Consider the following 25,701-nt stretch of genomic DNA (forward strand, 5'->3'; position numbering starts at 1 on the left):
GTCCAGAAGTCCATGAAATACAATAAGTGACGCCATCAGGAATTCATATGTTTATGTTTACACTGTAAAAAGAAAAAATGTTGGATAATTAAATAACAGTGAAAGACAAAAAGTACGGACTGCTACTTGAAAAATATTTTGGAGTCTATTTCTTTTCAAAGTAAGACTTAGATTCAGTGATCAAGCTAAGATATAATAGCAATAGCACTGAGATTTATATACCGCTTTACAGTGCTTTACAGCTGTCTCTAAGCAGTTTACAGAGTCAGCATATTGCACCCAACAATTTGGGTCCTCATTTTACCCACCTCGGAAGGATAGAAGGCTAAGTCAACCTTGAGCTTGGTGAGATTTGAACTGCCAAATTGCTGGCAACTGGCAGTCAATAGAAGTAGCCTGCACTATTGCATTCTAACCACTGCGCCACCATAGCTCCTGGTGGTTGATGGTTCATTTTATCTGGTGGTTAAGGCACCAAGCTAAAAAGCAAGAGACTGCAAGTTCAAGTCCCACCTTGACCATGAAAATCAGTTGGGTAACCTTGGGCAGTCATTCATTCTCAGCCGAACTTACCTCACAGGGTTGTTGTGAGAAAAATAAGAGGAGGAAAGAGTATTAGGTATGTTCACTGCCTTGAGTTTTTTTAATAAACACCAACTAAAGCGGGGTATAAATAAATAAAATAAAATTCAAAATAAATAAATATTAGCCTACCACTAGATTTGGAAGTTTTTCTTCCAATTTACTTGCATGTTTTTTGAACTGGGACAATTTTAAAGGACATTACTGGAACAATAGTGAAACTTTCATCCAACTTTAAAGCTGTTTAAATAAAGTTTACATAAAGTGTGATACATCTTCCCGCAATATTTTAAGCCTTTCACAGTTTGAATAAATACATTGAATCACGAGGAATTTTTCTACTGGTTTTCTTAACCTGATCCTAAAGCCCGCCCATGGATCTAGACTAAGCCATGAATTTCTCATCTTTCACCTACAAATAACTTTCAAAATAGCTTGTAAAACATGCAGTAGTATAACATGTGATATTCAGAATGTTTGTTGTGTTTTGTATTCAAATCATTTTAATTCCATAGCCATTTGCAAAGGTGTTAGGAAAGATGTCAGGTATATATAGTAATATGAATTCGCTCCTTGTAATTACTGGAATGAGAATAGGTAGTTTGAAATCATGGCATGCGTCATACATTCATTTTCAAGGTACACAGCAATTTATCAGATAAATAAGAATTATACTCCAAGATCTCAGTCTGAAACATGCAAATTTAGAGTAATTTCTCTGAACATAGAGGGATTTCTTGAAGAAAAATACGTTGGCCAAATAAATCACAATTTTATACACCATGAGAACCCATTTTTTCAATCTAGGCAGCTGATTCTTTTGTTGGGATTGTCAGATCTCTCCTTGAACTAATTTTTCAGTTCATCAGCTCCCTATTTTGGTATTTTGTAACTGGAAGTGCTTAGTGCCAGCAACAATAGAAGCTTTGCTTCCTTAAAGCTAGCAGGGCAGACACACCCTCCTCACATTACAAAAACACCAGTCTTTCCGGGTAATTAACATGGGGCATGAAATTATTTGTTATGACAGCAGCTAGTATTTTCTTCTCTCCCTCTGAACTTGGAAAAGAAAGGTTGGCAATGAATTCGCAATGGAAGTGTGATGTTAGTTAAGGAATAGCATCACACGTAGACACGGGAGACCCAAATGCAGATTCATTCCTCCAAGGTTACAAAGGTCACTCTCTTTCAGCTCAATCTCTCTCACTATCTTAAACTCCTGAAACAACTCTTTCAATTGAAACAATACATTAAACGTTGGTTTGGAGCAGCATTTTCCTGCCGATGGTTCAAGCTATGTGGCAATGGTACCAGTCAGAGCCCAACTAACTGGTGACCTCACGATTGGAGAAGATAAGTTCAGTAACAGATCAGATAAGAAAGTAAAACCTTCTTCAATTCGGTATCAAACCCTGGGGGATTAGAGAGACCTGCCCGTGCCGTTTTTAAGGCCGCGAGAAGAGGTTTGCTGCTGCCTCGAAGTCCGTAACGCAACCTTCACCCTTGGATCCCACCGATCCCACTACATTTTTCGAGATCAACTCAGGTAGGATGAGTACAAGATTACTTCCTGAAGGCATGGTTAATTTGGGATTTACGGACACGGTCCTCTTTCATTTGGGGGCGCTGTAGAGTTCGCTCTGCGCTCACCGCTGCCCAAGTCTTCCGTATCCTCTGTGCCAGGCGCCTGGAGGACCTTCCCAGAATGCCTTTGGATAACAGGGGCCGGTTGGCTGTATCTCTGGCAGGTAGCGTCGCGCGCCTCCCAGCCGATCACGCTGTTCCACTTCTTCGAAAGGTGATTGGGTGTTATCTCCGAACGGCGTTCTTTCCGTCAGGCCAGCGGGACGTTTTGCTCTCCGTTTATCGTTGCAGCCGAGGGACGGGTGGCTACAGGAGCGGGCTCTGTAGCGAACGCGCTGGGGAGGCGGCCTGTTTCTTTTTCCTGCTGCCGCGTGAGGCCTTTTACCCCTGGAGATCGAAGGGCGCCACGGAGACACCGCGGCCCAGGCTCTCTATGTCGAGGCCGCACTGACGGAGACTGGCCGTTTGCTCCGCTCGCTTGTTCGTTCGGAGGTGCCGTCTAATCAGACGGCCTCCGTGCTCGTGACGAGAAAGGTAAGGGCTCGATGTGGGGAGGGATGCGTGTATTCGTGTGCTGGAGTGAAGGGGAGACAAAGGCTTGTTCTGAGGCCTGCGACCTTGCCGCTTCTCGTGGACAGACTTGGGGGAAAGTAGGCCTCGTGTCGACCCGGAGAGCCTCCGAGGCATGGAGAGTCGTCAGATAGTCTCGTTCGCCGGAGATCCTTGAAAAACGGCATTTCTGGACAACGGCGTTGTTGGTAACATACTCTTATTGCTTTGACGCAGTCGGCGGAGATTTTGTTTGTTTGACGAACGTCTGTAACAAAGTTACGCGCAGACGTGGGTGGATGGGTTCAATCAAATGCGAGACTCGTAACTAGTTCTAGTGAAGTGTTAAGATAGCCTGAGATTTCTTTTGTTTACAACTGGTTGCGTGCAGTCACCCTTATTTTGCACAACAGTAAGTTTGCGAAGATTGAGTGTCTGAAAACCGGTTCTGTAAAGTGGTTAAAGGAGAAAGTCTATGGAGAGTCTCAGACATCTAGGCCACAGTTTCTCAAAAGTGCTTTTTCAAAAGGCAACTGACCTGTTTTTCATCGAGGAAAAAGTAAAGTCACAATTGATGAAGCTCCTTGGATAAGAAGCGAAACTTCTTCCTCAAGGAAAAATAAGCCATTTGCCTTTGAAAAAGCATGTTTGCTTTTTAAGGGAGAAAGATTAGGCAGATCCTTTAAATCTTAATTGTAAATCTGGAGGGAGAAATGCCTATCCATATTTTACCCCTTTCCACATGGATAGTAGTAACTTAAGTCACAAAAAATGACCTCGGGTTTTGAAAGGACAATGAATGTTACAATTTAGAGAATACAAAATATATTCTTTTACCTTCATCTAAAGAATTGCTGAATAGTGTTTCCATTATTTGATGGGACAAAGTAAGTCAATAAGCCTGAAAGGAAGATTCAAAAGGTAATGTTAAAGAATGATATTCAGGAATTTTGACATAAGAATATACGAAAAGGATATAAGAAAAGTGATAGTGAACTTTCAATTTCTTTTTCTTGAAATACTTCTGTTAGACGGAACTGATTCTTGAGAATTAATGTAAATATTTAGCATATTTAAGCATAGATTCCCTGATGTGCAGGATGCGATTTGCATGATAATCCAAGAGTTTTTATTATAGGAAATTATAAAATACACAGTGACATTATTGATCTTGCTGTATTGAAGATTATACATGAAAGATGTCAGTTCATATATTTTGAGTCTTTCAGGGTAAGATAAGGGCAGCAAGGAATCATGGTTTGCTCAGTTAATTTGTATGCTGTAAGCATCATTGTAAGCCACTTGAACTTTAATTATCTGGTTCAAATAATGAAATTACATTTTCACGGGCTTTTTGGATGAGTACAGTTTAATAGTATATATATTTTATGTTCAGAATTATTTCTAAACATGAACACATAGATATTTACACAGTGGCAATTTATGTGATAGGAATTACTGTTGCAGAATTCCCCAGTTTGGTATATTTGATTTACATCTCAACATCTAGTCAGTATTTCTGGAGCTGTTCTAATTATATTTTTAACTGAATATCAGCAATAGAGCAAATATTGTTATGAATTTGTCCAACTATGGTAACCATATAATAGCTGGTGGTAGGAATAAGTGAACTTCGTAAGTGAATAAGTGAACTTGCCTCTTGTTGCAGATTTTGTTGGTGCGCTCAAAGGCCACCCCAACTTTATTCTGGAATTTCAGGGTTGAAAAGCGGAGGGGCAGCACAGCTTTTCTAGGCATCAGCTGTGCCTGCTGAAAAGATTCCTGCTCCCCGCCACCACAGCTACCTCCTTCAGAGCCTTCCTGACCACAATAGCAGCCCCAGGAGGTGTGGCTGACGTCTACAAAGAAGGTGCTTCCCCTCCCCTTCTCTAACTCAAGGCACTGTAAATAATGTAAAACTGGTAAAGTAGTGAAATAAATTATTAGGATCAGCTCCTTCAATATTGTATTCCACATCATATATATTGCAGAAGTAGGTCTATGGCCTGAATTATAAATATTCACTTTTTGTTTGAAGAAAGCATAAGTTATAACCCCCATGCTTTCTTGCCATATCATAAATAGTTGCCAAAGTTATGATTGTTTTTTTGAAATCTAGAAGTGAAACCTGGATCCAGTAGCATCATGAGACAATGGTCCTATTGATCAGTCTCATTCATATAGTTACATACCAAGCATTCTGCTCCATTTTTACCCTAAAATGGAGCAGAATGCTTGGTATGTAACTATATGAACAATGTGCAGTATATAAAAGAAGAAACAATAGCAAAATAATAGATAAAAGTTCAGGTTATACTGGCCAGATCACTATACCTCTCTACTACAATGTCCCTACATCAATAGATTAATTGCCTGTTGGATCATTTATGACAATCACAGCATCCCATGGTCATTTGATCATCATTTGTGACCTTCCTAGACAACTTCTAACAAAGTCAATAAGGAAGCCATCAGGAGATTGCAAGTCACACTCACATGATATTTCACTTAATAACTCTGAATGATTTGCTTAATGGCTATAACTAGGATTGTCATTAAGTGAAGTGTTCACTTGATGTTTTGCTTAAGAACTACTTATTCTCTAAATCGGGGTGTCAAACTCAATTACATTAAGGGCAAGATCAACATTGTGGTTGTTTGCCTGGGGGGCCTGGCCGAGGTGGTCACAGCTGACTGGGAGTGGCCCAGGGGTGTGGGCAGCTTGACATCGCTCACATGGGAAGTGCCTGTAGGGGCCGGGCAGAGTTGGGTAGGAAATCCAGGGGTCTCTGATAGATGGGGAGGTGAGAAGGAGGCTCGTCCTGTGGATAAGATGGAAACCGTCAGCCACTGCACGCTCGCTACCCTTTGGATGCGGAGGCCGATGGTTTCCAGTCTCAGCCTGCTGGCCCCTCAGCTGGCATACTCTGTGGCTGCGGAGCCTTCTGCCATCACCTGCTGGTCATCTTCTCCTCAACCATCTCATGGGTCTTGCCCTTGGCCTGCACGTGGAACATGTTCCCCTCCCACATCTGATGCACCTCAGCCCCGCTACAGATTACCACCACCACCACTTGGCAGGTCTGCCTGAAGGAGGCGAAGCGGCCAGCTAGAAACTCCCAAGTAGAAGCAGAGACCCGGGGGGGGGGGGGGGAGATGCGATCAAAATTGAGTCTGGGCAGCCATGCCGCTGATGGGGATCTGGCTTTCCCCACTTGCAGTGGCTGTCTTTTGCCTGCTGGACTTGGGAGTGCCCTACCACCTCTACTTGGCCTTGGCCTGGTGCTCCAAGCAGCAGCCTAATTTACCTGTGTGAGCTGCTGGAAGCCTGGATGATGGCAGTGGCCCACAATGGTGCCAAATTGTGTTGGGTGTGCGAGGAGAACACACTCCACATGCGGATCAAAGACAAGTCCCGCAAGGGGACTGAAGAGATGACTAATGATGACCTCTCCAACCACAAGCAAAAACAGATGGGATGAAGTAGGCGCACCAATGCTGACTGGCAGAAGCCACCCTATCCCCCTGCCTCACCTTGTCTTGGCCTGTAATGACAGTATCTGGAGGCAGAGGTGGATGTGCTGGGCAGCCACCTACCCTGTCACAGCCACGTGGGACGGAGCAGGCACATCTGATGGTCCGCATCATGTGCCTCCCCCCTGATTCTGCCTGATACCGGTGCAGCTGCCCCTGCCACACCTGCTTCTTGGAGGGCCAACCCGGTGGTTGCAGCGGGCTGCGGAGCCCTGCTGCTGGATATTTCCCTGCGCACACGGACGTGAAAAGCCAGTGAGCGGGGCATGGACACACTGGTACAGGTGCAGCACTGATCTGCAACCTGGTGGCGTCCATGCAGGCTGGACCGCAAAGACCAGTGCTGCCTTGGCCCTGCCATCTGGGCGTGCGTATAGACAGCAAGCATGTGAGGGCAGGCAGTCCTGGGTGAAAAAAAACCCCATTAAGAACGCAGTCCTCAGGGACGCCTGACCCCACGCGCTAGCCACCTCCTGTACCCACACCAAAGGATTTCTAAGTCTGGCTGCGGTTCAGGCCAGATGTCATGCCACCAGGTTGCAAATCAGCACCACACCAGGGCCAGGCTGAGTCCTCTTGGGCCAGATTAACCACCTGCCCTCAGACCTCAAGTTTGATACCCCTGCTCTAAATAAATAAAGTGTATATATTTTTTCATAGTTATACATTTCTCAATGACATGCTGAAGTATCTGATCTGTAAGCCCTGCTCCCTGAGATAAGGTATTTCTCAATTTGCTGCCTATACCTAACTTCTTTTCAGGTTTCTCCTGTTTAACAAGTAAATTCCTATAATTTTTGTATTCGTTCCTATTGTATTTTTCTTTGTAGAACAGCACAGTAATGACATTCTTAGGCATTAAAGCCTGCTGGATGACTTTGGATCAGTCACTATCTCTTAGCACACCCACCCACCTCACAAGGTTGTTATGGGGCAAATAGGAAGCAACAGTATTAAGTACTCTTGCTGCCTTGAGTTACATATAAAAAAGGCAGGATAAAATATAACAGTCATTATATTTTGTGGAAAATGGCACAATAGGACTTTTACTGAAAGGAAATTTATCATGTGACTATTGTCTGCTTAGAAAATTACACTTTAAGAGAGAATCTGAAACATTATTATACCTTAGTAGTTGTAAATTTATATGGACTTTGTGTACACATATTCCTAAATATATAGGACCAATGTGATTTATACATTTCTTACTCAGTGTTAAAACACAATATTTCTTTATATTATAAATACAATAGTTTGGTATAGAAATAATGTCTATAACATGTGGTGTCAAATATGATTTGAAGTGAAGTTTATAATTAATTATAATTTAATATAGGATGTTGGTTTATTTAAACCTCTTATCAGGAAGCATTTAACCTTTGGTTGCCCTATTTTGCAGGTAGTATTTCGTAAACAGAAATGAAGAATAAAAAACAATCTGTTCAGAATGCAGACGATGACAAACATGAGGCTGCAAAAGGTAGCTAGCTAACTTATTTGATTTTCTGAAAAAAATGAGACTTGGAATACTCCACTATATTTCTAGATCAAATATATGCATTATTTTATTCATATTAACATCTTTCTGAAACCTATGAATTTAGCTATTTACTTCCTCCAAGTCCCATCTTATAATTGACAACGTTGATAGGAGCTGGAGGTACTATCTCAGTCAGATTCTAGTTGAGAAGTTTCCTGCTTCCCAAAATATTACAATTGTTGCTGTTGCCACAGATTAACAATTGAAAAGGGCTATTATGTGTTCAGTAAAAATATCTTGGATGTCTAAATTTGATGCTTATTTTAGAAACATAAAATATATTAAGTAAAATAATTGGTTCTTCCTTAAATTTTCTGTAATTCCTCCTCCAAGTAAAGGTATATTGTTATCTTTTAAAAAATCAAGTTCTGACCATACATACCGTATTTTTCAGAGTATAAGATGCACCTTTTTCCCTCAAAAAAGAGGCTGAAAATCTGGGTGCGTCTTATACACTGAATACAGCATTTTTGCCTGCTGAAACCCCGCCCCTTCACCAAAATGGCCGTGCATAGCCTTTAGGAGGCTTCCAGAGTGCTCCTGGGGGCTGGGGAGGGCAGAAATAAGTGAAAAATGGGCCATTTTTGCCGCCGCCACTCCCTAGGAGCATTCTACAAGCCTCCTAAAGGCTATTCATGTCCTTTTTTGGAAACAAAGCGGGCCTGTTTTTGCGGAAAATGGGCCCTTTTTGGGAGGTCTGCAGAGTGCAAAAACTTTTTTTTATTTGCCTCTTCAAAATCTTGGTGTGTCTTATACTCCTGTGCATCTTATACTCCAAAAATACGGTACATACATACATACATACATACATACATACATACATACATACTCATTCTATATAGTGAATTTCAGATTAGCCGTTTAACATATAATTTAGCTTACATTTTTCTTTATTTTCCATATTTTTATTGTATAACTCTACATCAGTAATTTCAATCTACTTATATGCATTTCATAACAGGTGAGGAGAATGAAGAAAACTCTTCTTGCTCCTTTGACTTTTTATCTGATGAAGATGATCGCTGCCCAATCTGTCTAAATTGTTTGGCAGAGCAGGAAGTTGGGTTTCCTGAAAATTGCAACCATATCTTCTGCATGGTCTGCATTCTTAAATGGGCTGAAGTAAGTCTTAAGAGCTGCAATCAAAATTTAAAAATAGTTTACTTAACTGTAAAAATAATCTTATTAAAAGTAATACTTTTTTGTTTTGTTTTGGTTGGCCTCCAAACAACAACTTTGTTACAGGTACTCCTGAATTTACAACCATGTCTTTAACTAACATTTGAAGTTACAACAGCACTGAAAAAAATAAGTTACGACCAGTCCTCACATTTAGGAGTGTCATAGAGGCCCTGCAGTGACATGATTAAAATTTGATCAATTGTTGAAATTTGCACTCAACGTGTATTTAGAATGGTAGCAACATCCTACGGTCACATGATCACCTTGGAACCTTTCCAGGGAGCTTCCAACAAGCAAAGTCTATGAGGGCAGCCAAATTCACTTAACAACTGCTGTAAAAATCATAAAACCCAAGTTAGCAAGTCAGTAAGACTATGTTGCTTAGCTACAGAAGTTCTAGTCCTAATTGTGGTTGTAAATTGAGGACCACCTATACTCATGCATAGTATTTTGTAAGCATTAAATTTTGATATGTCTTGAAAGGCTGCTTTGGAATATAATTTTTTTTCGAAAGCAATGTAGACAGTGATTGATAGATCAAGTCCAGTTTTTAAAATAGCTTCACTTTCATACCCAGCATTCTTAAAATAGTTCTTTGAAGAGTCGCCCGAATGTAAATTGTGCCACACTGTTTGCATACAGCTATAAATGAGCCTTACTTTCTTGAAGCAATTGTTATAAACAGTAGTATCACATATCTTCTTCTGTTCTGAAAGATATAATAACTTTTACTGATCCCTTGCCATTCACTGACCTAGGGGTATCGCCAAGCCACATGAGCGTCTGTTCACTGCCTTCTGGCTCCTGCAGCTTGGCGCCTTAGGAATGCCCCTAGGTCAGTGAATGGGGCTCTGAGGGGTTGTGCGAGCAGCTTTTCCGCTCCCTGCTCGCGTGACTCCCAGGCTCATGATGCCCTTGCCTAACTCCCTGCAGAGCCAGGGCATCTCCGCTGCTGCCACCGCCATTTGGTTTTTTCTACGGCTTCCAAGGCACGGATGTAGGATGCTGAGTCTTCTGGCAGTTGCCGCTCTGGGAGTACGCTCTATGGTTGTGGGCTGGCTGCCGGCAGAGCATGCTCCCAGAGCGTACAACCATAGAGCGTACTCCCAGAGCAGCAACTGCTGGAAGACTCTGCATCCTACCTCCATGTTTTGGAAGCCGTAGAAAAAGCCATGTGGCCGCTGTGGCAGCAACAGAGATGCCCTGGCTCTGCAGGGAGAGTTAAGGGCATCATGAGCCTGGGAGTCGTGCGAGCAGGACGCGGAAAAGCCACTCACGCAACCTCCCTCTCCAGCCATGCAGAGCCCCATTCACTGACCTAGGGGCATTCCGAAGGCGCCAAGCCGCGGGAGCCAGAGGGCGGCAAACAGGCGCTCACGCAGCTTGGCGATACCCCTAGGTCAATGAACGGCGCTGTGCTCGGCTGGAAAGGGGGGTTGCCTGGCGGCTGCTCGTGAGCATGATCACCTCATGGCTGCTGTGTAGTGCTGCTGCGACAGCGCAACACAGCCGTTTGATCCTGAGGCTATGCCTGGCTCTTCAGGAGCCCATTTGCAAGAGAGCAGCCACCTGGCAACCCCCCTCTCCAGCTGGACACAGTGCCATTCACTGACCTAGCGGTATCCCGAAGGCATCAAGCAACGCAAGCCTTTGCCCCCCACCTCGTTCCCACGGCTTTGCGTCTTCGGGATACCACTAGGTTGATGAGCGGTGCTCTGCCTAGCCGGAGGGGTGGTGGTAATTCAGTGGGTTTATTTCCGGGGGAGGGCTTACATTTTTGTCCACCCAAAAAATGTGGCATGGCCTTATTTTCAGGACATGTCATATTTCTGGGGAAACACGGTAGGACAATTCTGTTCTATACATATAATTTTTATTTAAAGATATTTTAATAAGATAAAAATAATACACATTTTAGAAAATAAAATAGTGAATTATTTTAATAATTATTTTAATAAGATAAAAATAATACACATTTTAGAAAATAAAATAGTGAATAGATAAGAAAACAAGAGAAAATAAGAAAATAAAAGGGTGAAAGAAAAAGAATAAAAAAGCAGTTTCCGATCTTCTTAACAGAGGCTTTTATACATTTATATTTTATCATCTCTGTCCAAGATTACATCATAATTTCCTTCTTTTCATAGTCTATTCTTAGTAGGATTTAATTCTGAATAAATATTCATATGATTGTACAATGTTGCTGCAGCTTGCTCTTTTATTTTTTATTCATTAATTTAAAATATTTACATGACTGCTCATCTACTGAAGGTGTTCTGGTCCCATGAATACTAAATAGTGATTAATACTTATTGTAAACGTAAACAACAAACTCATTCCTTTCTTTTGCTGTATAGAACTAAATAAATACTGTCTCTTCTTTGTAGTTGGAGATTAAAATCCCGAGTTTCTATAATTATTTTAAATTCTGTTTCAAACGAAAATATAGCAGATACATAACTGATATCTAGGTTGTATAGAGGACTGATGTAATGGAAAAATATTGAGCCATGTGCCACACATCCTCTTTATTGCCAAAAAGCAGCTAGATACGGGTGTATCATTGCCCCATTAAAAATTACATTGGATGATAATATTCTTTTTTAAAAAACATTTTTATTTGTTTTTGAACAAGGACAAACATAAAAATAAAAAACCCATCTTCCGTTACAAATTGTAGAAAGTGTGTCAGTTGGTTACAGTATTTCCATGCATCTCTTCCATAGTCACCACCTGCTTTTCATATCAAACCGCATATTTTAAATTCACCTATAGTCATGTATATCACAATTACTATATCTCAACCTTAATTTGACTATAATTGTTTTTACATCCTTTTATATATAATATTCAAAATCTAGAATAGTATTGTATGATAATATTCCATTAAATCATCCTAAGATCATCCAATCACAATACATCTTTATAACATATTCTAGATAAAACTTTTAAACCTCTCATAATCTCCATGTGTTGTTTATATAAAATTTCATATTATCAAACTATGTATTGTTATTATTAATCTTTATTTAACTATAGCTATTGTCACTTCATTTTATACATATTACTAGTAAACTAAATTTAGTTTAATTTTTTATTATACATGTTCAATGCATCAACTTGTATCTTTCCAGTAACAGTACGGTCTTATACCTCTTGCCATTTGTAGCATTAATGTTCTAGTTACTTTCTTAATAAATCTTGTATAAACTTCTCTTGGCAACATATTATTCCTTTCATATCTCATAAAAGCTTGAAACCCAACATCTGTTCTTTCCATCAGCTTATCTTTGATTATCACTCTTACTTCTGTCAAGATTTCTCTCCTTATCTCCATCAATTTTTCTTCTTCTGTGCTTTGAAGTCTGGGCTAGAGTTCCAATCCATCTTTCTCCCCTTTCCATATTCCGCTCTTGCCATTACCAACCACACTCACTTTGTTGTCAGTATCCACAGTTTTCTCTTTGCTCATTTTTTTCTTCCATCTTTTGAACTCTGTCCTCCACTTTCTTCATTTGGTAAACATCCTCAGTTTCTCCATCAGATTTTTCTGTTTTGTATTCCGTATTTTCCAATCTCTTTTCAATTATCTCTGTCACAGCTAATAGATTTTGAATTCAAAACATAATCATTTGCAATGTTACAGTTTCTTTTTCCTACTGAGCCATTCTTTCAATTTTGTAGACACTGCCACTATAGGGTTCAAGGCTATTTTAATAAACTTCAAACAGGTTCATTTATTATCTTTCAAGTCAAAATGTTGTCTTCCCTCCAATAGCTAGTGATAGAACTTCCAAAAGGCACTTGTATAAACAACTTGTGTTCAGACAGGAGCTGACGTCGCAACGATACGCAGTCGATTTTTTTTGCCTCTGGACGGTCCTTTTGGACCTAAACCATCCCGAAGAGACGGTGACAGGGAAGAGTACATCTTGTTGATCTCAGGGACATCGCAAAGTCCCTGATTGATCCAAGAGAATCTCTTCTTGCCGGCGACAAAGTGCAGCCAAAAGCTGCTGAAGTTGGGACAGCTCCAGAACGGGAGGAAAGCGGAAAGAGAATGTGTTTCTATCTGCTGAGGAAATTTTATTGTTATAAAAGAGACTCCCCCCCCCCCAAAAAAAATTAAAGCTAAATTAATTTGCAAAGAAAAGAAAATAGCGGTGAAATTAAGCTATATTGGACAGTGTGTTATTCTTTTTTTTATGGATGGAAGTTTTGCAAATATTTGCAAATATTTTCTACTTTTTAAAGTGAAAGTATTGGTTTTTCTTCTTCTATTTCTTTTTTCACCTATGGATTAAATCTTTTTCTTTATTTTTATAATATTGGTTTGGATGGGTTTTTTCTATTTATTTTGCTCCATTTAAGAATTTTGTTTCTTTTAAGCCTGGAATAAAGGAAGATATAAAAGGAATATAAAGAGGGTAGTAATATCAGAGGGAAAAGAAGTTGCACTGCCACCTGGAGGCTGGAGGTTGAGTCCTGGAAATATTGCTTTCTCTTTTTTCTCTTTGATCATTTTGACTTTGCACTTCAGTTTACAGAAGAGATAAGGAGAAGAGCATGGGTTGTTTATGCAGGTGCTCTTTGGATGCTTCTTTGGCAGCTGGAGAGAAGTGAAAACAAAACCTTGTTTTGAAACTAGAGTGGCAGTGTTTACTAGTTGGAAGAATGGCACAGCTCCAAAAAGAAACCATAACATTACAACAAATTATGTTTGAAATTCAAAAATTATTAGAAACAACAGAGGGAATTGAGAAGATTGGAAAATATAGATTGTAATGCAGTGAAATCGATGGAAGAGTTGAAGATATCCAGCAAATGGAAAAAGTGGAGGTTAGAGTCCTAAAAACCCAGGGGAGAAATGAACAAAGATGCAAGATAATTGTGGATACTGACGGTGAACTGAGTGTGGTTGGAGATGGAAAGAGTGGAACATGGAAAGGGAAGATAGCTAGAAAGCTATTTGGAGCTCTACCCCAGATTTCAAGATATAGAAGAAGAAAAAAGAGAAGAATTGATGGATTCAAGGAGAGAAACGTTGACAAAAGCACTACTGATAACCAAAGATAAGCTGATTAAAGAAGCTGACGGAGGGTCTCAAGATTTTACAGGATATGTAAAAAGCAACAAGTTGCGAAGAGAATAAATTTAATTAAGGAAATAATCAGAAGATTTAATTCCACAAATGGCAAAAGACATAAGACTGCACTATTACTGGAAAGACACAGGTTGAGATATGAAAACAAATAACAAAATATTAGTCAATATTAGTCAAATTTAGTTAAAATTAGAACATTATGTTAAAAATGAAGTGATAATGGATATAGTTAGATAAATAATTGATAATGATAACAATGTACACATATGTATTGGTTTGATAAGAGGAAATTTGGTATAAATTCTAAATGGTGATCATGAAAGAAAGTTTAGAAACTCTGTTATGTATGAAAGTGTTGTGGCCCAGCAGGAGCCGTTGGAGCTGCCACCAGACTCCAACAGCGAGGGTCCCTATGAGTCGGCTCTGGAGGATGTGAGGACCCTGGACAGGGTTCCGACTCCGAGCAGGGATCAGAGAGGCTGGTTGGCCACCAGGAGGTGCCTGAGGCATGGAGCAGTGGTGAAAGCCAAAGGGAGTGCGCTCCTGACGTCATGCCTTGGAGCAGTGGGGAGGAGACAAGGGAGTGGTTTCTGGATACCCGGCAATGGAGAGCTGATAGACGTAGAGAACAGCTACACATTTACAAGAGATGATTGGACTCAGGTGATCGTAATCAGGCTCCTCTCAAGGCTATTTAAGGAAGGACTTTCCGAAAGTTGTTTTGCAGGAATCAACTTATCATTAGAGTTGGAGATGCTCTCAAATCTGTGTCGTACCTTGGCAGGCTGGATTGCTGCCAAGGTGTTATCTGGACCTCGGCAGGCTGGATTGCTGCCAAGGTTTTATCTGTACCTGGATTGCTGCCAAGGTTTAAACTGTATGTAAATAAAACATCCTTGTTTCGGAATGCTTTGGTATAGGAGAAGTGGGGTCAGAACAGAAAGCTTATAATATTAAAAAAAAGAGTAAGTTAAATTTAGTTAAACTAAGACAAAAAAAATGAAATGATGGATACTGTTAAATAAATGATTGATAATGTAATATTTGTATTGACATGATAAAAGGGAAATTGGATATAAATTGTAAACAGTGATTAAGAAAGGAGGTTTAGAAACTTTGTTATTAAACATAATTAATTTTTATTTAGAAAGTTATGAAGATGTAATGTTGCTGGATGATATTGAAAATAGATAACGGAATGCCATCATGTGTGGTTTTGCTTTAAATTTTGGAATATTTTAAATAAAGGGACGTAAAAACAATTATAGTCATATGAAGATTGAGGTATGATGATAGTAATATATATAAATATATTTGATTTAAAATATATAACTTGATATGAATTGTGGGTGATGACTGGAAGGGATGCACGAAAGCTCTTTGTAACCAATTGACACACTTTTTACAATTTGTAATGGAAGATATTTTTGTGGTGTTTCTTGTGTTTGTGTTTATTCAAAAATAAAAAAATTATATTTTAAAAAAACGTGTGCTCTTCCTATTATCACTGTCAGTAAACAAACTGGAATCTGAGAAAAAGGGACATTCTGTCAAGTTCCATCTTTACCATGAAATTTTCCAGTGCTCTATTCCCCTTCTGAGTTGCCTTCACCTCCTCCCTCAGCCCAACCACATCCTCCTCCAGTGCTCCAACCCTCAGCTTATTTTCTAGTTTGCTGCTGTGCATCTCTGAGCTGCTCTTTAAAATCTATCAGTTCTTTTTTCAGTTCTTCCTGTCCCTTCATAATAGCCTGAAACATTTGGGCAACTGATAAGTCCTTTGTGCTCTCTCCAGCCACTTCTTGTTGTAAGAATGATAAAGTTTTTGTCCATTGGGTCGTTGGGCTAGATGCAGAGGAGGCAGGCGCCAAGGCTGCCTTCCCCGGCAGTGGTTTTCTGGGCCCCATTTGTTAAGCTCAGGGATAAGTGTAAATCCTTATACCGAAGAAATGGCGTCTGTGGAGTGCACAGTTGGGTGATACCGAGGAGGCAGACTAGCCCAGAAGTGAATGTTAATCCTCAGTCACAGTTCCAAACCAGAAGAAGAGAGTCAAATAATCCAAATCCTGAAAGACCATAAAACAGGAGAGGTTCCAGAAGTCCTTCGGGACGTAATAGTAATATAAAGCCAGAAATTTCTTCAAAGGTAGTTTCAAAAGGCTAGTTTCATTTATTAGAGCGAAGAAGAAGGAAGTGAGCCATCTTGGCTCCGCCTCTCACAGGGAACCAGGGAGCAAAGCATTCAAAGTTTCCATAAAGCTTTTAAAACAGCTCAGGAATCACTTCTTGCAATTGTGATGTAAATCTTTCTCATAGTTAGTACAAGTGGGTAATTCAACGTTTTACTCTCTCATTCCATTCCGAGATCGAGAGATAGTTCAAATGCCGCTTTAACCGAGGGGGATAAAAAAAAAAAACCCTCCAATCTTGCAACTTCAAATAGATTGAATCCACAACTTGCAAATAGCTGTTGCTCATCCATTAAATGGTGTTAAAAGGGATTAGGGCAAACTTCTCACCTCCAGCACTTCACTGCAACATCTGATTGATTATTTACTTCTGGAATCCATTCGGCAAAGGCGCAGGCAGCCGAAAGCTACTCCATGCGCCCCCCTTCGTTCCCCGGCTCCTGGGGCAAGACTGGAAACCCCCCAATGGCTGCCGCCGCTTCTGGGGGCTCCAGCAAGCCGCCCTATGGCAGGTGGCCCCTCCAAGACCCCCTGTGCTCCCTAAAGGAGCCCACTGGAGAGACGAGCAGCGGATGGCAACGTCCGTCGCCTCTGGGAATTGAAAGTGATCTCATTATCTTCTTTATATTCCAAGCTTAAGAAAAAGAACCTTAAATGGAGATCAAAAACAATCCATTCAATCAAATCAGGCATTATAAAAAAAGAAGGAGAATTTTAATCCATAGGTATAAGCAAAAGTGAAAAAAGAAGAAAGAATTAATCCATTCAGTTTAAAAAATACGGAGCCCCTACAAAAGTTCCATCCGCGAAAAAAAAAATTAGAAACTGGATAACACACTAAGTTCAATACAGATCAGTCTTGCCGCCTACAGTCTTCTGTCTTCAACCTTAACTTACTTTTTTTTTCTTGAGTAGTCTCTTCCTCTAATAATAAAATTTCCTCACCAATTCAACACACTTTCTCTTTCCGCTTTCTTCCCTTTCCGGAGCTGTCCCAACTTCAGCAGCTTCATTAGCTGCTGAAGTTGGGACAGCTTTCTGTTGCTGTAAAAAAGGGCTATTCCTGGATCTTTCAGGGACTTTGCGGTGTCCCTGAGATCAGCAGGAGGTTCCCTTCTCAATCACCATCTCTGCGGGACGGTTTAGGTCCAAATGGACCGTCCAGTGGCAGAAATTCGACAGCGATCTCAGAGCACCAAGATCGCACGGCGTGCCATTGCGACGTCAGCTCTCCTAGGATCATAATATTCTTTATAATAAGCCCCAGTGGCACCCTCGTTAGAGTGCATTACTGCAGGCTACTTCTGCTGGCTGCCTGCCTGCAATCTGGCAGTTCAAATCCCAACAGGCTCAAAGTTGACCCATCCTTCCATCCTTCCAAGGTGGGTAAAATGAGAACCCAAATTGTTGGGGACAATATGCTGACTCTGTAAAACTGCTTAGAAAGGGCTGTAAAGCACTGTAAAGCTGTATATAAGTCTAAGTGCTATTGCTATTGCTATAATATTTTGGATATTTGCATATGTTTTTGTGTGTATTTATGTACATGTGTGTGTGTGTACATACTCACACTCTATGTATTTGAAATAAACATTAACTAAGCAGATGTTCATCAAAATCAACATTCTCATTCATTCTTGGATCTAGGAATAGTCTAATTACGTATTTGACATTCTCTCATCTCATTCCAAGCTTCCACAATGTTTTTTTTTCTGGATTATATTCTATCAACATTGTATAGAACAGGGGTCCCCAGTCCCTGGCCCACTACTGGGCCGTGAGCTGTTTGGAACTAAGCTGTAAAAGCAAATGGAGCTTGCAAGTTAGATAAGATACCAGAGTAATACTTTAATTTGTAAAGAACAAATAATAATTTTTACTTGTTAGCAAAACATAAACTTCAATCTAAGCATTCTCTAACTGCAGCAGCAGCAAAACTGTTCCAGTTATTCTTTGCTGTCATTTGCATAATTTATCCAGAAAACTTCAAGTGTTTTCCTTTCAATACTACTGTAAAAGCATTTCTGCTCAGAAATATATATTTTAAATACAATTTTATTTCCTAACAAGCATCTATTTTTTTCAATCCTACTAGGTAGACCAGACCAGAAAATCAACTGCATAGGAAATTCTATTTTATTGAAACAGGCTGAAATAACAATCTCTTGCAAACGTGGTTCTGTTTTACATCACCATCCTTCTTAAGCCACAGTGAATCAGGGAGGAACCTGCCTGAGTCATTTTCCAATGCTCTTGTGCTCTCAGGGTTTAAAGAATGTTTCAGCCCTCTTTGCTTATGTAACAGTTCTTGCGTAACTCTGTCAAGGTCCTCTGCCTTATTCAATTAATTGCAGCCAAATTGACGCTGCAGTCTATGCTGGATTCAGTCAGTTAGGTGCCACCATACTCAATAACTTGAGTTTGTGGTTATGTACATACACTCTTTAATTTTATTTTTTTTACTAATTAGAAAAGCAATAGAAAAAACAAAAAAGGAAATGAATATGTGTACATACATTAAAAGCATACTCATAAGTCTCTAACGCATAAGTTGTTAATTATGAAGGATTCTGTAGGAAAAAACATTCAAGTAAACCTATTTTTTTCTTTTTTTCCTAATCACTAACATATATATATATATATATTGCTTTAAATTATTGCTCATTTCTATTTTAGTTATTTTAATAATTTTTAAACAGTTTCTTCAAAAAACATATTCTAAGTACCATAGTTTGCCTTGCCATGTAATATATTTTAATATAAGGAATCCATTCCTGCTTGAATTAAATGAGTAAATAAACAAGGAAACAAAATAATAATAAATTATATTGCCCTTACCTAGTGATGAGTGGGTTAACATGTATGTAGTACTTGCTTTTATATGTTATCTTCATTCAATTTTAATCAAGCCTGGACAATTAAAATTTATTGTTTCCACATAAAACATTTGGTTAATTACTTATTTTGTCAAATTACTTGATTTTAAATTTAAATAAAATAAATTTGCTTGAGTTAAAGAGATTTGCAATGAGCAGGTTCACATTGTGCTACTCCACAGGACTGTGAAGTTATAAACTTTTTATTATTTAACCAACTTTCCATATTTAATAGAGGTATTAGATCTATATGTATGAGGAAAAAAATAATCTAGCAAAAAAAAAATCCATTTTTCCTAGAAGGAAAAGCTACTAAAGCTTTCCAAAATAATCAAAATGAAACAACAATTGACTTCCACCTGCTCAAAAGAAATTTTGTAACTGCTAAACATTTGAGGGAATTATATTGTTATTCTGCTTATGGAATGGTTCTTAATTTTCCACATTCTGTGTTAAATCAATTCAAGGATCATCCAAGCATTTGTGGGTTATCTGTGTGAGTAAATAATAGTGCATTGTTCAAGCAGGAGTCTATTCATGTAAGATTGCATGTTAATATATGTAAATGATAATATTTATTTTTTGCATTTGCAAACCGCCTGTCTCTATCAAGGGGGGACTCTGGGAAGTGTACTATTAAACTTCAAAATATAAAAACAATATATAAAAATTAAAATACAGACATTAAATGTGAAAAATAAATACATGATAATACCTTAGAGCTCTAAGTCGATGCCAGGATAATATGATTCAAGTTTATGTTTTATATCCCTCATGAATTATAACCAAAACCTGTACTTATAATTAAAAAAAAATTCAAATATTCATTTTAAAATTCTGAATACTAATTTAAATCTTTTAGACAACAGCTTCGTGCCCAGTGGACCGCAAACAGTTCAAGGCTGTATATAAACTAAATACTTCAGAAGATTCTGTAAAGGTACGTTCTGAGACTTAATTAATAAAATTAGTTTTTCTAGTGTTTGTTTTCAGTAACAAAAGCAGATGTAGCAGCAATAGTTTTAATTCACATGAAGCCTTCCCTGTTTTTTCATCTTCTGCTTTGAAACTTAGTATGTCAAGAGATTTTGGTTTACTCTTTTTCTGAGATTGACAATATATTCTTACCTTGACTTTAAAGTTCATTTGGAAAACAATACATTGAATAAGTAGTAGTATTTGTAAATAATGTTTAAATAAATGAATATTGTTATAGGTTCATTAATAATGTATTCTTAAAAAATAAACATTAGAATAAATTATTGGAAAACTTGTACTAACTTTAATATTAATTTCTTTGCAGGTTCAAATAAAGCAACAAATAAGCAAAAAAGATGACATCATCAGTTGTAATAAGGGCAAGAATTGCCCTATAGCTATGAAAACTTGCAAAAGGTTAGCAATTCCACAAGTAAACTCTTTACAATATTTTTTTTTCACATTTGAAATACTTTAATTTTAATATTTTTGCATATGAAGTTGCCAATCAATGTGGAGTTTGCAGTTTATCCCGATGAGACAAAGGAAACAAGCTCCATATTGATTGGCTGCTGCCGCTGCCTTCACACCCCAATCCCTGAAGCAGCTTATTCAAACCAGCCAGTAAGCAGCAAACAGGCCTGCTGCAGCCTGTCCAGGCTGGGCTGAAACAAAGCCTTCAGGGACACTGGCCTCATGGCAGAAAAGCCAAAGTCTTTTATTCAGATGCTAGCAAAGCTATTTTCCTTAAATCTCACATTCTTAAAGCTTCACCTGCATCCAAATAAATTGACATTGGCTTTTCTGCCATATGGGTCAATTGATTCTAGAACTCTGGAGATCTTCGAAAAGTAAATAGGTGATGGGAATGGGGTGGGAAGAAGCAGAATCTGGGAGGCTAGCAAAGCAAGCCTAGTGCCTGTGGAGACCTGGTGGGGGGGCAGGATTGGGGAAGGATGGCGGGGTATGTTGCAGCGTCTCTGCAATCGGTTGTAAGGGTGAACCAGCGATACGTTGTTGCAACATATATAAGTTCAGGATCAGGTTGTAAGTACTTTTTTGGGGGGGGGCGTAATTTTGAATAGACGCTAATTGAACTGTCGTAACTTGAGGAATAGCTGTATTCCTAATTATATGTACTATCTTATTTTTTGCTTATTTTTTAATGGAGTGGGTCACTGATTGTTCTTTTTTTTGACTAGATGATTCTGAATTGTAATTTCGTTAAGATATCTTCAGATTTTTTTTAAAGGCGCTCAGATACATTGTTACAAACATAATATCAATATGCACAAACATAAAATTAACTCTAATTATAAATAGTCTTTGATATGTTTTTTTCTCAGAAAACAGGAAAATGCTGGCATAAGTTTTTTACCAGTAATCTATAAAAACTGGAACCCAAAATACGGTGAGTCATGTTGGTCAATTTCTTGGCCTTCTTTTGACATTTTCACAAACCATGTCATTTGTTCTTTGGGATATGTTTGCTATTCTAACAAATTAACTATCTTGGGCAGTTAAACTGTTCTGAGGAATGTTTGAGTATATTTGTTTTTCTGCCAAATTCACTATCTTATAAACAGTTTCTAAAAGTCTTCCTATATTAGCCTGTTGAAGCAAAAGTTAACAGAAATTGTAAGTAATTGTGTTATAGTTCAATCTTTTATGAGTCATAGTTCAGTACATATCTTGAGGAGATTTCCCTAAAGCACAAAATTCTTTGCAAAATCAAAACCCTTCGTTTACACAAATCTGCTCATACTCATATTTTAGTTTTTTAAGGTTGTTTTTGCATATACACATGTGCTTGCATTTCAGTTAATAGATCTAGGTGCAGACAGACATATCAGGCAAAGTCTGTACTCCATAAATTGCATGAAGTCCAATTTTGTGATTCAAAAAACCTATTTGGTTTTTAAAATACTATCAATATACTGTTGCAACCTGTTTCCTGCATTTTAAAATTCAAGGATCAGGATTTTTTTTGTTTCAATAGAGTGGTCCAGATGGGAGGTGGATCAGATATTTATCTAATGATAAATTTTAAATGAATGGCCAAATAAGTACCATGGCGTCATTTAATTCCATGTTTAATTCCATTAAAATTAATTTGAACTTTTATAATTCAGATATGCTTTGTAGCCTATAAAAAAATCAAAGCATGGAAGACAATATATGTGTGTGTGTGTGTGTGTGTGTGTGTGTGTTGTAATTGTACTGATAAATAAATAAAGGGAGATTAGGATAGATCTATTTCGAGCTAATTAGCTCTCATCAGCTAGCCATACCCTTACTGGGATTAGAACTATATATATATAGTTATTGCACAGAGGCTATATAATTATGAATAATGCATAAGATGCAGATAAAGGTTTACATAATTTAATATTTGGGGGGGAAATTCTCTCATAATTTGACATCTTGGATCATTCAATTAAGTTTAATTGTTTGAAGTTATAAAAATAATGACTCTTTCTCACATTCAATAGCTCATGTAATTACACCAACAATGTTGATTTTAAAAGAAATTAAAACAGTTTATGCCAAATCTCTCTCTATATATAGCTAGCATTCATAATGGTAACATTTCTAGTATTGGGAGAAGTATCCTCTTAATATCAGTTGCTGGGGAACTTGGATGTGTCGTTGTACATATGAACTTGCCATAGATATATCTACCATGGCAATGTGGAACAAGTTGTCGGAAAGTTAGCTTTATATAGTATCCAGGTTAGGCTAACGAATATAGTATATTAGTAGTATATTTATATAGTATCGAGTAGAATTCTTGTTATGGTTTTAAATGCTATCACATTTAATGCTGCGTGATGAGGACATGAAAGTTTCCCTTGCAGAAAACTTTTCTTGCAATCGCTGCGTTACTGAATTGTAGCTTGCTTATTGAGTTAACTAAGAGGTTAAGAAAGAAATACATATTTTATGTGTCATTCTAAATAACTTTCAAAGAGACTTGGAATATGTTTTTCTTCCTGTATTTTAAGTTTTTTCAGTAATTAAATACTTCCAACAGAATTTCTTTAAAATTAAATAGGATTGATAATTATGTTTGCCTTAGGGCTTAAAGATCAAGTTGAATATTTTCTTTTTGTTTTAAATATCAAGATCCTTCAAATAAAGAAGAAGTTACAAATTCAGTGAAGAAAAAAAAGGTTTGTTCATATTATATATTTAAAATAATGATTTCAAATTATTTCATTTTAAAACCCTTCACTTTTAATATATTCCTAGATAATTTTTCTTCTTCATATGTTTGAGCTATTGCATTTTCTGTTTTGTTGACATTTTGTTGACGTTTAAATGATTGTGAAGTTAGCTTATGGTACTTTTGAAATAATTTAGAAGTCTTAACTTTGAAAAATGTGCTGTTTGATAATATTAATTAGATCTAACTAAAGTACAGGTGTCAAACTTGCTGCGTCACGTTGCTATTACGTGACGTTTTGTGACATTTTCTCATTTGCGGAGCTGGGTGGACGTGGCCTGTCCTTGATGCATCTGGCCCATGGGCCGCCAGTTTGACACCCCTGAATTAAAGTATATACACCTTTTCCCCTATTGAAAGTGGGTGAAAATTTCGGGGCATCTTATGGATCAAATACCAAATATATTTTTGGCCTCCAGAACCCTCCGCAGGTCCCATTTTCGCAAAAAAATTGGCCTGTTTTTGGTCTCCCGAACCCTTCGCATGTCGCATTTTTGCCAAAAATGGGCTTATTTTTGGCCTCCCAAACCTTCATGTATCCTTTTTTCTCCCTCTCCTGCCACCAGAAGCACTCTGTAGTGCTTCACACATCCTGTTTTCACCAAAAATGGACCCATTTTTGGCATCCCGAATCTTCTGTGCATCATGTTTTCGCCCTCCCCGGCCCCCAGAAGCAAAAACTGACCTGTTATTGTCCTATAAAGTGCTTCTGGGAGCCAGGGACGGTGAAAACGGGACACATGGAGGCCAAAAAGTATTTTTTTTCTTGTCTTCCTCCTCTAAATCTAGGTGCGTCTTATAGTCTGAAAAATACTGTAATATAAGCAGAATTGGGCAATTGAAATAAATACATCTATGATTTGTTTTAAACACTAATTTATAATATATTTGTTTTGAATTACTGTTTTTATAAAGTCATGTCATTTTTAAGCATGGTAAAATTAAATATGTTCAACATTTTCAATTTCTTAAACTGCTATTTAAAATAGCACACATTACAAGAAAGTCTAGTTGAAATCTCATTAAAACCAAATGTATACCTGCATAAAACAGCTTGTAAACTGTATTAAAATAAATACAAATTCCTACATGCTAACTGATTTGTCATAATTTAAACTATTGAATGGCTTATTTTGAAAAGTACAGTTCTTGAAAAGAAAAGTGGATTTATTTAATATGACAATTTATTGCATCCAGTTTTGGTCACCACACTATAAAAAACATTGAGACTCTTTTAAAAAAGTACAGAGAAGAGCAACCAAGATGATTAGAGGACTGGAGGCTAAAACATACAATGAACGGTTGCAACTACTCGGCATGGCTAGTCTAGTGAAGAGAAGGACCATGGGAAATATAACAGCATTGTTCCAATATTTGAGGGGCTGCCACATAGAAGAGGGGGTTAAGCTGTTTTCCAAAGCACCCGAAGGCCAGTCAAGGAATAATGAATGGAAACTGATCAAGGAGAGACTACCTGGAAATGAGGAGAAATTTTCTGACAGTGAAAACCATCAACCAATGGAACTTGTCTTCAGAAGTTGTTGAAGCTTTCAAGAAGAGACTGGACAACCATCTGTCAGAAATGGTGTAGGGTCTCCTGCTTGGATGGGGTGTTGAACTAGAAGACCTACAAGTTCCTTCCAACTCTGTTAAACTATGGTATACACTGTTACATTTATCTCTCTAATGTTTTTATCAGTATGCAGATGATATCCAAGTTCGACATCTATCTCAGACTAAATGAATAGTGGAATTCATGATCAAAATCAATCTAAGCAAGACAGAGTGGCTTTACATTTAGAATCCTATTCTGGGATTATTCCGGGATCATCCCAACACCTGGGATGGTGTTGCCCCATGTAGACCTGCAATTTAGGAATCCTCTTTGGCTCACATTTCCTGCTAGAAAGCAGTGGTCAGCAGGAACTTTGGCCAGGTTTAAGTTATGTTGGTGCACCAACTGTACTATTATGTGGAACAGGAAACACTAAAAGTGATTACACATGTCCTTCAAACCTTCCTTATGGATTTCTGTAGTTTGCTTGATATTGGCAAGCCCTAGCAGACCACTCAGAAGCTTCAAATGCTGCAAAGAGCATAGTCCATATGCTTACTGAAAATACTTCTTAGATAATCCCATTGCTGCAGGAACTGCGTTGACACCAACATGTTTCTGACTGAACTTCAAGCTGCTTGTTATCACCTAACAAAACTTCCTATGGCTCAGTGCCTAGATGTCACTGAAACACCCTTCTCTCTATTGATTCTATTTGCTTAATCTGAGGCATAAAATTAGCTATTTTGGAAGGCTGTTGAAATTTGAGCACTATAGAACTTCTGGTGCTGATAATGTCTAA

General features: G+C 38.3%; 1 protein-coding gene across 5 annotated transcripts in view; it reads left to right on the forward strand.

The window, feature by feature from the left end:
• The first annotated feature begins 2,256 nt into the window (after positions 1–2,256).
• The window catches only part of SCAF11 (SR-related CTD associated factor 11), a 95,502-nt gene continuing 72,057 nt past the window's right edge, over positions 2,257–25,701 (forward strand). For 2 of the 5 annotated variants that reach the window (XR_014175792.1, XM_081958393.1), the window contains exons 1-7: positions 2,277–2,700; positions 7,649–7,729; positions 8,751–8,911; positions 20,003–20,080; positions 20,444–20,535; positions 21,465–21,529; positions 23,245–23,291. Coding sequence is in view for 4 of the 5 variants with exons in the window: in XM_081958393.1 (XP_081814519.1) it covers positions 7,669–7,729; positions 8,751–8,911; positions 20,003–20,080; positions 20,444–20,535; positions 21,465–21,529; positions 23,245–23,291 (504 nt within the window). In the remaining variant the exon portion in view is untranslated. Of the gene's footprint in view, positions 2,701–4,395; positions 4,586–7,648; positions 7,730–8,750; positions 8,912–20,002; positions 20,081–20,443; positions 20,536–21,464; positions 21,530–23,244; positions 23,292–25,701 lie in introns of those variants that run through there. The other 3 variants (XM_081958394.1, XM_081958396.1, XM_081958395.1) reach the window with 3 other exon arrangements.

The sequence above is a fragment of the Natrix helvetica genome (assembly GCF_964273705.1).
Source record: "Natrix helvetica genome assembly, chromosome: 6".
Taxonomy (NCBI): domain Eukaryota; kingdom Metazoa; phylum Chordata; class Lepidosauria; order Squamata; family Natricidae; genus Natrix; species Natrix helvetica.